Raw genomic sequence first — 16,935 nt, forward strand, 5'->3', positions numbered from 1 at the left:
CAGATACCCGCTCCGGCTTCGCACAAGTGTACTGATGAAAAAATTCCAATCCCACTGCTAGCAGCAGTGGGATTGGATACACCTTGTCAGGTCGACCTCCACGTGGCCCCTTTTGGATACCACAATGCTGAATTCCAGGTGTATTCATGACGATGGGCTAACTGACCTGCCTTTTCATTCTCACCCATCATCTCTCACTGGTGCCCCGCCAGCGTATACCGTTAACGCAGGTGGTTTTTTTGGTGGATGAAAAATGGACCCCGCCTGCGCTGATACGCTGAACGGGATACGCTGGCGGAGCACCAGTGAAGGGTGATCGATGAGAATAAAAACAGGCCTGTTAGCCTATCATGATGATCAGAAAGTTACTATTATAATAAAAAAAAGCTTGTTAAGTTTTGGATACTTTATTAAATCTCTTTAAAATTGAAGTTGCAATAAAGGAGGTCAGATTTTGTATACAAGATTGATACCACAAAAGATTTATACGAGCGTTTGTTTAAAACACCCGCAAACCCACAACAATCCTTTTATTCGCGCAACAAAACATTTCTGTTTAAAATCACATCGAGCGCTGTAACTTTTGAATTTTTAATAAAAATACGGGTTAATTTAAACTGTGACACATTGGGCCTAATTCTGATGCGCTATTTCTTGATATTTCAATTTAATATTTATATATATTACAACGAAATCTTATTAATTATTAAGTTAACTATTCACTGCTGAATATATATATATATATATATATATATATATATATATATATATATATATATATATATATATATATATATATATATATATATATATATATATATGCATTTCCACATTCCTCTATATTAAGTCCCTTTAGTTGTCTCTTATGACACTTATAAGAAAGGAATGAGTGGCATGTTCTATGTCGGGACTACATGGCCAGAATTTTTTTTTTTTACAACTCAGGGGGCAAACGAGCATTCGGCTCACCTGGTGGTAAGTGACTACCACCGCCCATGATCACCCACAACACTAAAGGCGTTGCAGGTGTGCTGCCGGCCTTTTAATTATAAAAAAGTGAAAATATCTATGACGGTAATTTCCAGAAATTATTAAAATAAAATATAAAGTTAAGAGATAGGTTTAAAGAAATGATACCTCACAGTTGGGTCTAATGTAGTGTTATAAAATAATTACTTCTTGATACTTTAGACAATCGAGTGACTCATTATCATTTAAGATTTTGTTCTACGTACTAGAGAGAATATTTGCAATCTATATGTAATCACACACGACAATTGGTATAAGACCATAATGACAGTGACAATCGGAAAGGGTCACTTTCAAACTAACAAAATCAGTTTAGCACTCTTGAAGATACGCCAAAAAATCAAAAGATGTTTTTGCGTACCCACCCACAGGAAGGAAGAAAGAAATGGGTAACCCATGGTATAAATTAGACATCATTGTCATCATATCACCCCTTATATATTCCCTGCTTAACATAGACCTCCCCCATAGACTGCCATAAGGAACAGTCCTTAGATGATGGCCATACACGGACACAAACACGGAGTACTTTTCGATTTAATGATGGACTATAGATCTTAAATTATAACAAAATTGTAACGTAAATATTGTATAATCACTATTTCATTCTAATCTTGAAAAAATCCAAAATTCACTTATAAATCTTTATTAACGTTATAAATATGAAAATGTGTTTAATTGCTTGTTTACTACGACTCAAACGATCGTCACGAATTTTAGTAAACTCCATGCATTTTTAAATAGAGAATTTATACTTTCATTTTGGGTATTTTTTGTCGCGCTCTATCACTATAATTCGGTCGCGCGGAGGATGCCAATAATAACTAGCTACATATATTATTAATATGATTCTTGCCAATCAGAGAAAATATCTCTCTTCCCTCGAAACTTCTCGTACAAAAGCAACTCGTGATGTCAGACGGAGTAATTTCTTAACGTCGAAACACGCCACGTAATCTTTTATTTGCCGCGACACAGTTGACGGGCCATTGAAAGAAACTGGCTCCGAAATAGTTTCATAAATTGTGACAGTGGTCTTTTGTTACGATACACAATTTATCATGCGACAAAACGAAACAGCCACGAATATTCCGAGAAATTGAAGATCAGATCTTTAATGATTAACTTACTAACATAAATATAAAGATATCTGATAGTAATAATTTCAATCAAATAACCAGTGATACGGAGTTCCACAAGACACCTAGTTCAGTAACATATTCACTTACCATCAATCAGGTGGGCCGTCAGCTTGTTTGCTATCCTATTTCGCACCCTCACACGTTTCATAATAGTATTTTTTTTATTATTAGAAAGGCAAACGAGCAGACGGTACACTTGAAGGAAAGTGGCTACCGTCACCCATGAACACCTGGAACACGAGAGGAGTTGCTTGTGCGTCGCCTGCCTTTTAAATTTTTGTAGGCACTTTTTCTTTAAATGCCTCATCATCATCTTCCTACCCTTATCCCAATTATTATTTGGGGTCGGCGTAATATGGTTTTATCCATTCACTAAAGGATTTGGCTTATAGTTTTACGACCGGCCGCCTGCCTGACGTCAACCCTCTTTGGGAATGTATTAGTTGGTGGTTTTCACCACCTACGGTTTGGAGGAAGAATTGAGGAAAAAAGGAAGGAAACGTTTACGTTTTAAATGCCTCATTTTATATATAAGTTGACGGCCCACCTGATGAAAAGTGGCAACCGTCGCCTATAGACATGAGTAGTACCATGGACATAACAGGGTATACTGTTTCGCCCATGATACCCCCCCCCCCCCCATGCATTGCCATTCCTAAGGACTCAGATGTTATTCCTCTGTACCCAGTAAATTCACGCCATATCCCACCCTTCAAACCGAAACACAGCCATGTAAACACAACTGCTTCACGGTTGAAACACGAATGGGACAGAGGTACCCAAGCAATCGACTTTTGTACAAAGTGTCCCTCTGGTAAATTTGTTTGTAATTTTTATTTGACATTAGAAATATTATAATAAACTAAAATGTAACACTTATGATTTTAAATTATATCGTGTATAAATATAAATGTGACATATTATGTACGGTACTGTACCGGTATTGTGAATTGTAAATTATTTACTGATATTAAAAAAAAAAAGCTTTACATTATTATTTGCATGTTTAATATTAGCAGAATATAGAACTGTTTACTTGTTCAGTAAGAACTCATCACCATTTCAAAGCAAATAAAGTATTCTATTCTATATTGTAAGGGGAATGCGGCGCATGCGGCTCCCTGATAGTAAGTGACTACCACTACCCAAGTTCACTCACAATACCAACGGCATTGCAGGTGTGCTGCCGGCCTTTTAAAAAGGAATATGCTCTTTTCTTGAAGGTTACGATGTCGTATCGGTTCGGTATAATACTGCTGCTGGAAGTTGATTCCAAAGAGTGGTTGTGCGTGAAAGAAAGTGCCTTGAAAAACACACAGTGGAAGACCGCCACTCGTCCAGATGGTTGGGATGAAATTTTAGTTTATGGTGGAATGTAAGACTTTACTTTATATAGAAATAAAACTATACATATACAGGTAATCGTGTTTATTTCAATTAAATAATCAGCGTATTGGATTCCTATTAAGTAATAAACATAGGGCACATTAATCATATGATTTATTTAAATATAGATTCCAAGCCATTTTTTCATACAGCTGAAAATGATATGTGGGACAATTTATATGGGACGTTGATGTGATAACTTATTTGAACATTCAAATGGTTATATATTTTATTTAAACATAAATAATAAACAAAATATATCGATACGTACGTGTAAATATTTATTTGCAACAATTTTCAATTTTTTTCACCGCGTAATTAAATTTGTTTCGCTAAAGGTTGACTGGGAGAGAATGCTATATTAAGTACGCCTTTGGTACTAGACATATTTTTTTTGTAATATGTTCAATAAAGAATAAATAAAATAAAATGAAAAAATAATAATCTTTAGAACAAACATATTTCACTGTTTAAATAAAAGTAGTACATTAGAAATATGTATACTTATTTAAATATTTTTTGTTTCTTTTTCCAACGACTTCAAAAAGAGAAAAAGGTTCTTAATTCTGTTGTTTTTTACTTTATTTTTGTGACCTCATAACTCTGTTAGTTCTAAACCGATTTGGATTTTTTTTTATCTGAAAGGATATACTTACACATTGGTCCCATAGAAATTTTATTAAAATCGGTTCAGTGGTATAGAAACATGTGACATGGGACAGATAAAAGAAACACTAGGTGTCATGTCGTATGGGGAGGTCAAGGATATGGCCTGGGATAGAACTGGCTGGAAGAAGATGCATGAATTAGTTGCACCGACAAGAGGAAACTCTTAAATGAAAAGAAGAAGAAGAAGAAGGTTTAGTTTTTAATCAAAATAACTTTTTTTCTCAATTGAAGTCGTGGAATAGAATCATTAATTATATTTCCTATTGAGACTTTAGTAAACCCTTACTGTAATTTACTTATTTATTCATATAAACCACTTATGTATTCGATATAATTTGAATTTAAAAATTTGCTAATAATTATTTATAAAATATACAAATTACCAAAAGAGAATATTTTTTTTTAAATTATATACTCTCTTATTAAAAAAGTAACGTAAAGGTGGTCTACATTCTGCAAGAAGTCACCGAAACTATAATATGTATTAAGTAATATGGTTTTAATGTAGTTTAACATAGTAATCAACTAATGCTTCTCAATAATTAAAAAAAACATAGATCATGAATATCATTATACATCTAGATATAGCATCAAAAACGCTCCAAAGCGCTCCCAACGAATGACCAATCAACGGAAAATTTTGACAGCCGCATGTTTTGTAATAAAAAAAACGCGCATTTATTCAGTGTTTCAGGTTCAAATTCGATTAAAAAATCCCCAGATCACATAGGTTTTTCAATACTAAAATAAAATTGATAACTATTTTTGATAAAAATTTCCGGATCGAAAGAATTTTTCAATACGAATTAACTATAATTGAATATGATTTTTTTTTTCTGGCGTAATTATACATAATGTACATTGAATATATATGGATAATCAAAATGTCGACCACTCTATGATTCTGACAATAAATAGACAATTTTCTATTCATTGTCAGAATAGTAATTTTATTCTCAAATATTGACTTTTTAATATTGTGTTATTTTTAATGTTACCCATAACCTTATAGTACATATTTCTCAGACTTACTGAGTATTGACTATAAATTCTGGTATCACTGTTCACAATACACAAGAATAAAAATGTTGGTTTCGTTTTGGATTAGCGTTTTTTATACGAATCCTCTATCTAGAGGAATATGATCTAGCCTCTATTCCATCTGAGGTTACGACCATATATTTCTTCTTAACACTTGTTATAATGTCAAATATGTAAATTAAATTTAAAACGAGTATTTAGGGTTTATAGTGATAAGTTTAAAAATAACAAAAATACAACAAAAATGTTAACAGAATAGGATTTACTTCTAAATAATATTTAGTCCTCTTTCATTGAACACATTTTTAGTTGTTTTAAAAATAAGTACTCGTTTAAATCTGATTAAACTCTATCTATTTAATCCATTCAACGTCCCACATACAAAGTGATAAATCTACTTCTTACTTGAAAAACATATTAGTTTAATAATTGGCACCGAGACGAATACAATACTTATAAACATTCCCCTAAACAATTATTTAGTTTTGCATAAATCTTTAAACATTAAACACTAGCAAAATTTTTACAGCTGCAATGTATTATCGAATAACAAGTAAAGAATAAACATACATACATGTTGAGATTTTTTTTTTTCTAAATCACAGAACAACATTTTCAATTCCAACAAAGCGACTCACGTTTTTCAATCAATCTTCTTATATTTAGTAAATGAAATACGTAAAATCAGTCGTGTGCAAAAATTTGTTATTTCCAAAGCTTCTTCACCATTTTCCATTGAAATTGTATGTGAAACAATTATAGAAGATTAAGTTATACGACTTCACGCGCGAAATATTTACGAAAAAGTAAACTTTGCATTATGTTTCAAATAATGAAAATTTAATTTTATGCGCCATAAAAAAACTAATTAATAAAATATTTCAATAGAAAATTGTGATGACAGTGTTAATTAAAAATCTACAATTTACTCTAGATTTATGTTGCAAATATATATTAATACATATAAGAAATTTATTTACAATAGTCCAAGTATCAAGAATAGAGTATCAATAATAATTTGCCTCATTCAGTAAAGCTGTTAGGTACAACCCTATTTACTTAAAGGTACTTAATTGTTTCAATATTTTAAAAATAGACTTTATTTTGCTAAGATTTTATACGGATACATTACATTTTCATTTCAAAACCGTCGCCGACTTAATCACAGTCGAATTCTCAGCATAATAAAGCTCCACGCTCATATAATTAAATCCTAAATACGTGTGGCTTTAACAAACACAATACGGTGATCCTTAAATTGTGGTTGATCGAAGCTGTTTTGGAAACAAATAACAGCAAATTTCTCGCTCCGTCGAACACAACTGGGACGCCGTAAACTTTCCGACATCCTGAAATTTCACACGGGAACTTAATTAAAGGAACTTTATTAAAATCGTTCAGGCATAGCTTTGAGCGTGCTCCAATGGTATGTTTGACAACTTATTCCCCTTTTCCACCCAGTTCTTTAATCTACCCCTCAACTCTTCTAAACTTTTCGATTTAGCTTTATTTATTCTTTTATATTTGACATCTTTAGGCTTTGTGACATTTCGATGATTGGACATAACTCTATTGTATGTCACCACATGATTAGATCGTGGCTCCGGTTCGCCCTCATCACTTTCGGCATTCGAAGTAACCTCTTCATCTGAATCGTTGGCAGGAGTCATCCTTTTTGGCACATAACTGTACGACCACATTTCTTTGCCAGTCTTAGCTTTAAGATCTTTATCACTATCTATACTTTTAACTTCGGCTGTTAAAACAACACTTCTCATTCGAAAGTTATCCCGCCTTTGAGCAAGAAGACTAGTTTCTTTGTATTTTTCCTCATCGGTTTTATTAGCGTCTTTTATGTCTTTTTCTGTGCTACTTTGCGCACTTAGCCCCTTAGTAGAATCACCATCAGCCTCTTCTTCTACGCTGTATACAGTTTCCAAGATTTCTGGTCTGCGCAGGAAACCATTTGATCGTCTGACAATATTGTATTTTAAATTTGGATCTATAGCATCGGATATCGATCTAACTATTGTCACACTATCAGGGTTGGTAGACCTAAATCTTGGTATGTGGGGTAGGTTGCTGCAATCTGAGTCTACATCTTCCATAATAACAGCCGAGTCAGAATCATTTAAAGAATCGAAATCGCCAGTTATATGAGTATCTTGGAGCAGTTCTCTAAAATCTGGAATTGTTTGTGAAGTATCGATACCATTATCGAGAAGCTTGGCTTGGAGCGATTCAATCACTTTCTGTTGCTTCATAATGATTGTTTCTCTTAAAGCTAACATGTTTGTGATCTCTTTCTGCTTGCGAACGAGTCGGGACTCGAAGAGTAAAAGTTGACTCGATAGGGATTTCAGTTGCTCGGCTTTCTCTCGTTGCAGACGACAGACGAGCTCCTCTTGAGTACGATGCGCTCGACGCCATGTTAACAGTTGATGCGCTTGCGCTCGGTATTTCATACGGAGATCTCTGCAAAGATATATAAACACTTTGATATAGTATTTTTCATTTTTCTTCTAGCTATCTCTTAACGGTTTAATGAGTGGAAATTACTGGAAAATTGGGTTTTGTTATATGTCATCAACAGATACATATACTTACAGACAAGGAATTTTAAATTAAGTTTTAAAGTTACCGCAGAATGTTAAATAATTTTATCTATTTTACTTTAAGCCCTTTAAGGTGATAGGACAGTTTGCAGATTGTCATTATTAAATTAATATTTCGACAAAACCTTGATTGCCTTTTTCTTGTGTCACTGCATCCTCGACAAAAAATATGTATTCACAATAATTACTAATAAGTTTTAACCAATAACATAGAGCATTTCTATATCTGCTTTAGAAACAAAACAAACACTGCATTCAATTTGCAGCAATATTTTTTGCATAATGCCAGAACAAACATTCTGGCAGACAGAGAGAGAGAGAGACAAAAATCCTAAAAAATTTTATTATGGCTTCTATTGCTCTTATGTAATTTTTGCTTCAATATCTACTATAGATAGATATCGTCTAGTCTAATTACAATTTTATAATATTCGTATGTATAAAGATAATTTGTACCTTATGGTTCTCCTCGCCTCGTCCAGGGTGTGAGCCTCCAGCGGGTCAGTGAGAGAAGCCGCGAGAGACACATCGGGCTCAGTCGGACTGTTCAGAGCCGACTCGCTTCGGCTGTGAACAAAAAATATCAGTTATTACATTTCCAAGTAATTTCCTGCTTACAAAGAGGTGGAATATGAAAACAATTATACTGTCTGAATAAATTGGGGTTCGGTGATGATCAACAATTTTGAATTGATTGTTCTTTATTAATTTTCCGTAAAAATTAAGAGCAAAGAACTTCGTTGACCGGTTGGCAACTCAGCAGTTGCCAGTGCAAACCCCTCTTTATAGGGAAGGGCTATGTTCAGCAGCGGACAGTTAACGGCTGATATGATGATGATGAAAGGTCGATCAAAATTTTTTTTTTATTTATATATTGTATTTATTTATTTTTAATTATACTGCTAACCTCGATTCTATTCTTTGGAGAATATCTTCATAGTTCGCCATTCTCCTCATTTACTTATCCTCGGAGACCGGAGACTGTTAAGCCTATATTGTTTGCACAGAGAAAGGTTATACTTTGATCCCTTTGGCGTAATAACACTGTGGTCAGATTACCGGGATTCGATTTCTATGAAAAATATAGCTGTCGAGTTTACATTGCATACTCAAAATGTACAACAACCGTAATAAAATACGAGATGCATTTAAATAATTAATGAAAGAATACGTAATACCTATATATATATATATATATATATATATATATATATATATATATATATATATATATATATATATATATATATATATATATATATATATATATATATATATTATTATAGTTAATCACACCAGGTGGGCCGTCAGCTTGTTTGCCATTGTAAGTTACATTATATATATATATATATATATATATATATATATATATATATATATATATATATATATATATATATATACATATACACTCAAATATAAATCAAAGTATGCAGTAAAGATAAGCATCATTACGAATCATTATGAATTGTTTATTTCTTTTAAGAAAAAAATATAAGAATTTTGTTTAATTCCGTTACCATTAGTATGTGTGTGGCTGCAAGCACTCGAAGATTGGCCACCACTATTACTACCAGAAGTTCCACAAGGTTCCATATTAGCTTTAAATTTTCGACTGCCATTTTGTTTGTGTTCGTTTTGCAACACGTCTTTCACTTCTAAATGAGGCATCTTTAGAAGAATTATTAGATCGCTACTCTATATATATATATTATATTATTATAGTTAATCACACCAGGTGGGCCGTCAGCTTGTTTGCCATTGTAAGTTACATTATATATATATATATATATATATATATATATATATATATATATATATATATATATATATATATATATATATATATATGAATATGCACTTGTGTGCTTTCTGCCGAACTATTAACACTAGGCTCAGAGTAGCGATCTAATAATTCTTCTAAAGATGCCTCATTTAGAAGTGAAAGACGTGTTGCAAAACGAACGCAAACAAAATGGCAGTCGAAAATTTAAAGCTAATATGGAACGTTGTGGAACTTCTGGTAGTAATAGTGGTGGCCAATCTTCGAGTGCTTGCAGCCACACACATACTAATGATAACGGAATTAAACAAAATAATTTTAATCAAATAACCAGTGATATAGACTTCTGCAAGACAACACGTAGTTCAGTAAAATATTCATCACAATTGGTTAAGCGGTTAAAAAAATATATACTTTCACATTTACAATATTATCATAATTGAAACAAGCAAAGTTTTGGGCCGTAAACAATAAATAGTTATATTTTCTTAGTGTAGGTAAGTATAATATAAATCCCTTTTCATAGGAGAGTTGCACGTACGGGTTATTTACTTTATTTCCTTTGTAATTCTGTTTTATGTGCTCAGTCACTGTCCTATCGCTTGAATGATCACGCATGCGCACACCCGTTATACTGTGCCGGCGGGCTATAATTTTACACCAATCCGAACCCTTCCTGGATCGTTTGGGACTGGGGTTATCGTGATTACAGTGCCTTTGAGGTAATCTTAGTGCAGCACATAACATCATAACCGGACAGATATTAACTGCTGACATTACTGAGATCCGCTTTAGAATCGCAGGATTATATGGCAAAATCAGTTATTCAAAAACTAAACTATTAAACCAATTTAAAAAAAAAACATAGGTTTAATAGATAGATAGATAGATAATTTATTTGCATTACTTACAACACACAAATTACAACATACATACACAAAAAAAGCGAGATAACATAAATGATAAAAAAAATACATAAAGCTAAATACAATTTTCGTTTGTGAGTGTGCCATAGCAATACAAAATGGCCACAACTCAGTTTATTGCTTCGTCCTCAAAAGAGCAAAGCACTGATATTCTGTTGCGGCCAAAGGGAATAGGGTAACAATAAAACAATACTACCAGATTATCCGTACAACAAAAAGATAGATATACAGTAAACAGACAGATATGACAGTTAATCTGTCAATATATCTTTTTAGATCATCATTATCATATCAGCCTTTAACTGTCAACTGCTGAACATAAGCTTCCCCCTAAGGGGGTTTTCTACGTAGTTGCCACTTGTCAGGCAGATTGGCAACCGCAGTTGGGCTTTGGAGATGTTTTAATAGGGACTTTGCTGCCCATCACTCACCCTCCCTTATTCGCCTCTTACGACATTCACAGAAAAGAAAGGGATGGCCTATTTTATGCCGGGACCACACGAGACGGGATATTATCACATAAAAAAAAAAATCCATATCGTTTTATAGCTGACGGAGTTATGAAGTAACAAACATATAAAGAAATACAACCATATTGAAAATCTCTTCCTATTTTGAAATCAATAAAAAAAGAATGTTGCTCATAAAAAAAAGGTCCCACAGATACATAATTTATAATGTCAACGATTATATTTTTACTCTGTATATGAATAAATTAGTTTTGAATTTAGAATGTAACGATTGAATCCAGAGTGTCCCGAGCGCATTTAAAAATTCATCTCTTTTCAAATGAAATTGAAATTACTAAAAACTGAGCGAAGTTCTATTTCTTTACTTTCTTGATAACGAATTCGTTGAGAACATAGCTATACCAACTTAAAAACATTGTAAATTAAAAATTACCTAGAATTAGGCACAAAATATTTTCCTTATTTATAAAAATTCAAATCTTACTACAATACAAGTATAATAAAATTTCAAGTAGACGATGTCTGTACATGGGAATGGGAAATATATATATATATATATATATATATATATATATATATATATATATATATATATATATATATATATATATATATATATATATATATATATATATATATATGCCTGCCTGCCTTTTCATTCTTACTTATGATATCTCACTGGTGCCTCGCCAACGTATACCGTTAACACAGGCTGAGTTACTATAACATTATCATTCATTAAAAAAACCTTCTTCATAGTTCGTTGAGTAATTTAATAGCATCTAAGCTCAATAGCTTTTATTTTAACCATTAAAATAAATTTAATTTTGCAATTCAAAAGCTGTCTTTTCCCTTTAAGCTGTTTATTAAAAACACACGAATACTTTAAAATAATTTAATTTTTATGAAGAAGATTATTTTAAATGTATTATTTATTACAATTTATATATATATATATATATATATATATATATATATATATATATATATATATAATATAATATAATAATTTCAAACAAACTGTTCAAGCAGATTTCTAGATCAATCAATCGGACTAACTCAAATAATGGCGAATCAATTATGATTGAAGACGAACAATTGACAAAGCGCCTACGACACCAACTCAAATTACAGTTATTAAGGTATTTGTTTTGTTTTAAAAGCTTAGAACAATAAACAGTTAGTATTTTTAACGGTAGAATAGAATATATAAATATTGTGAGCTTGTACATTACAATTTTTTAGTCAGATGTTACTAACGTCTTAAAGGAGAACACAGCCTATCCATAGATTGGATATACAATATAATTAATTACACAACATTAATTATCTTACAATCATACAATAAAATCGGAAACTAACACATGGTCATCATTGGAATATATTAATTATCACCCTATATAAATATATATATATAAGGTGTTGTTGTGTTTTATTTTATTTTTAACTTTATAGACTATTATATATATATATATATATATATATATATATATATATACATATATATATATATATATATATATATATGTTGGCAAAGGCGAACTTATCTCTAAAAGAGATTTCTTCCAGTCAACCTAACGCAGTGGTATACATTTTGTACGCAGGTGGTATTGTAATATGGTATGGTATACATTTTGTAAGTATATTTTACATTTAACTCAACAGATAACAACTTTCCGAACTTTGCATTCAATACAAATGACGATTTAAAAATGTTTGTAAAGAAATCCTTCTGAATAAAGATAATATTGTAATAACTTCAATTATATTTTAATTAATTTAGTATTGTATAAAAATTAAGTTAAAAATTAAAAAAAAAGAAAAATCAAATTAACTTTTTTAGTCAAAAAGAATTCGTTGAAAGAAATAACAACCGAATTAACGCGTAAGCAGGTTGTTATTGCATTAAAAACAGTTGACATGTTTATGCTAAAAAAAAGAGTAAAAAATTATACGAGGTCACATCTCAAGTATATTTTTATTATGTACTAGCTGCATCTCGCGATTTTACCCGCCTGAAATAATACATAAAGTCTCCTATGTGCTAAGTAAGGATACATTATTAACTGCATCTCCCCCCCCCCCTCCTCCACCCCTAGAGGGAGGCTTTGTTTAGAAGTAGACAGTTAAAAACTGATATGATGGTAATAATTTTGAGTAAAAAGCTATTTATTTTTTATTTTAATTTTTTTCATGTTAAAGTCGCTGTTTTTTGTAGAACAAAATCTAAAATTATAAATGTATAGAAATACAAGTATAACATCTCATATCAACAGTAGTTTTTTTTATTGTTAGAGAGGCAAACGAGCAGACGGTCCGCCTGATGGAAAGCGGCTACCGTCGCCCACGAACACCTGTAACACGAGAGAAGTTGCGTGTGTGTTGCCGGCCCTTATCGCTAATAATACTTAAATATTAATTAACTCACCATTGCCGAGATTTCATATTTTATTATAAAATATTAACATTCCAAAATAAAGACAAACACTTTCAATCACATATTATATATATAGGACTGAATTAAATTATAGTAATAACTCTACATATATTTAATCATTTCAATCAACATATATTAGTAAATTATTAAAACTGACATAAATTTTTTTAAAAAAATATATATATTATTAATACTTTTTTTTTTTTAATATATAAAAAAAAAACAATAATAAATATGAGAGTCTCAAATTAAACAGTTTTTAAGAATATACTTAAAATTTCACTTTATGGTAAAAAAAAAATAAGAAATACACACAAATGTCAATAAAAAAATGTACTAGGTAATTCAACTGCACGACTTTAACAACTGTAGGTAAACAAACGTTTTTTCTGAATTAAACAGTCACTTAGAGAATGTATTTGAAGTGTGACACAAAAATTACAAAATGTCACTCAAATCAACAAAATGTCACTAAAATATCATGAATAAAAAATACAACAAGGTATCCGAGGAGAAGCTTGTAAACTGCAAATTTAACGTTCAATGCAGACGTTACGTTAAAAAACCTACAGGAACTGAATCCCACAAGCAGGGAACTGAGTCACTTGATATCGCTAGTGATGTGCTGAGTCAGGCTGACTCCAGTACCGACTCGAATATCTAATAAGTATTTTGGTAATCGGGGAACTCGTACTCAAGTTATTCGAATATAAGTTTCGAATAATTACGGCACTCGAATACTACTCGTGTGTTTATTATACGTTTTTCTATATCTGTTTTAGCATTTCATTAAAACTATCCTTATGTAGTAAAAAAATAGGGCCGTATGGTCCCGGCATAGAATAGACCACTCCTTCCTATCCCGTGGGTGACGTAAGGGAGGGCGAGGGATGGGAAGCAGTGTCCCTCTTAAAACATTTTTAAAGCCTGACTGCGATTGCCAATCCGTCTGCTAAGCGTAGCAGTGAACAGTTAAGAGCTGACATGACAAAAATTAGACAAAAGTATTAGAAATTGATAAAAAATAATATTGCAATTTGATAAAGTACTCGAATATACATACAAGTACCGACTTTAATATGAGAGGATAAGGGATAGTAATGTAACTCCATTACTTATGTGACCCATACTTATATGATGCTTTGTCAGCTATATATCCCATCCTATCATTATAGTTAATTCTTGATGAATTCGGCAGGATGGGCTAATTCTTCAATGAGCTTCATTTTCTCCTATCATCGTTTACTGGTATCATACCGATAGCGCAAGTAGGGTTATTTCATTATCATTCCAATAAAATTTTTAAAAACCTTAAAATATAGTTTTTTTTTTACTAATAATAGTAAAAAAAAAACTATATTCATAACTTCATAAATCCCACCATAAGGTGGGATTTATGAAGAACGAAATATTAAGCTTTATTTACTGAGCTGATTTCGGTATGAACAAAAATAAATACGAAATTGAGTAAAATTCGGAATTTCATATCATGGTAGACCGCCAGTCCTATCTCAATCGTGGGACTCGAATCAATAATCGATAGTTTTATGTCGAATGTTAAAATACTCGAAAATAAAAAATAGTTGACTCGGCACATCACTAAATACGGCCGCTCCTTCCCTGATGGAGGGCAGAGAGGTGCGGTTGACGCGGTCGACTGCGCCGGCGCAGGTGGTCACCGCTTCCGTGGGCATCTGGCGTGATACGAAAGAAAGGGGGATATGATAATTAGGAATGCTTGACTTGTAATATGGAGAAGTGCTTCGAGCAATTCCAATGTGTTATATTTCACTTTAGTATTACTAATTTGATATTTTAAATTAGTAATAAAATCTTACTAGAATTACATTTTTCTTCATAAATAATTTAATATCTTCTTCCACAAAAACCGGGGGAATTGTAAGTAATGCTGACTACCAGTCCCATTGCTAGCAATATAGGGTATATTGTCAGGGCGACTTCCACATGGTCCCCTCTGGAAACCATCGTGCTGAATTCCATGTGCATTGATCACGATGGACTAACTGACCTGCCTTTTCATTCTCACTTATCATCACCATTATTATCGACACCAGTGAGGCCCCGCCAGCGTATACCATTAGCGTAGGCGGGGTTACCATTCCATTATCATACACATTAAAAAAATATATAAATACGAAAGTTTATGGGGATAGATGGACGTTTGTCACTCTTTCATACAAAAACTACTAAATGGATTTGAATACAATTTAGCACACAAATAGGTGATATCCTAAATTAAAATACATAATAAAATATTGCTTCAAATTAATAATGCACCGCATATTTCTCGGTTTGTCCAATGACTCACTGGTAGAGAACACGGTCAAATGTTTTTTTTAATGGGTGATAATGGAATGGTATCCACACCCGCGCTATCGGTATACACCGGCGGGGCACCAGTGAACATTGATAGATGAGGATGAAGCAGGCCAGTTAGCCTATCGTGACGAATTCAACAAGAGTTGTTCACGATGGTTTCCAAGGGGAACCACGTGGAAGTAGACCTAATGGCGCATATTGCTAGCAATGGTGCTGTCAAACTCCATTGCTAACAATCCCTTTCCCCCCACCGTCCGGTGTTAAGTCCCCCAAATGTACATAGAATTTCACTGTGCATTAAAGTTTAAATAAATAGAAATATAAATATAATAAGATTAGAAAGTACCATATGGATTTACGCGAGGTAAAATATAGAAAAAAAAAAAATATTAGCGTCTAGTCGCCAACAACAAATTTCTTAATAATTTTTATTAGCACCAAGTTGTGATGAAATAATTTATTCTTTTCCAATCTCATAAAATACTTGTTTCAATTTTAGCAAAGAGTTCATAATAATTTATTTTTGTCCTAAGAAAATCAAGTAATCAAGTACCGAAGAAAGACTTTGTATAAAACTCGTTTGCTTGGACATTTCTGTCCCATTCGTGTTTCTACCATGAAGCAGCTGTGATTGTATGGCCATATTTCGGTTTGAAGGGTGAGATATGGCAGTGAATTTACAGGGTACAGAGGAATAATACCTGAGTCCTCAGGAATGACAACGAATAGGGGGTATCATGAGTGAAACAGTATACCCTGTTATGTCCATGTTACTGCTCGTGTCTATGGGCAACGGTTACTACTTCCCATTAGGTAGGCCGTCAGCTTGTTTGCCATTCTAGGTAGCATAAAAAAAAGTAAAAATATGATTAGAGTAACATATAACATTGACTAAATATTCTCGCTAAATGTTAGTAAAATTTTAACACTTTCTATGCCGAATTATATTCACACAAAGGTCATTTACATACTTACAACATAATTATAGTCTTATTTGAATAAGTTGTTAGTATTGAACATTTCGTTGCTTGCAAAGTGAAAGAGATCAAATATCTATGAATAAAAGTATTAACAAATGATCTTCAATCAATCAATCA

The 16,935-nt window shown here is 32.3% G+C and overlaps 1 protein-coding gene across 1 annotated transcript in view; it reads right to left on the reverse strand.

Moving 5' to 3' along the window:
* Window positions 1-3,959: 3,959 nt before the first annotated feature.
* LOC113522757 (uncharacterized) overlaps window positions 3,960-16,935 on the reverse strand; it is a 216,739-nt gene continuing 203,763 nt past the window's right edge. The window contains exons 4-5 of the mRNA XM_026908565.3: window positions 8,339-8,449; window positions 3,960-7,742 (exon numbers count right to left, since the gene is read on the reverse strand). Of these exons, the coding sequence (XP_026764366.1) occupies window positions 6,665-7,742; window positions 8,339-8,449 (1,189 nt within the window). The 3' untranslated portion in view covers window positions 3,960-6,664. The remainder of the gene's footprint in view (window positions 7,743-8,338; window positions 8,450-16,935) is intronic.

The sequence above is a fragment of the Galleria mellonella genome, unplaced genomic scaffold (assembly GCF_026898425.1).
Source record: "Galleria mellonella isolate WM207_F2 unplaced genomic scaffold, CSIRO_AGI_GalMel_v1 utg803, whole genome shotgun sequence".
Taxonomy (NCBI): domain Eukaryota; kingdom Metazoa; phylum Arthropoda; class Insecta; order Lepidoptera; family Pyralidae; genus Galleria; species Galleria mellonella.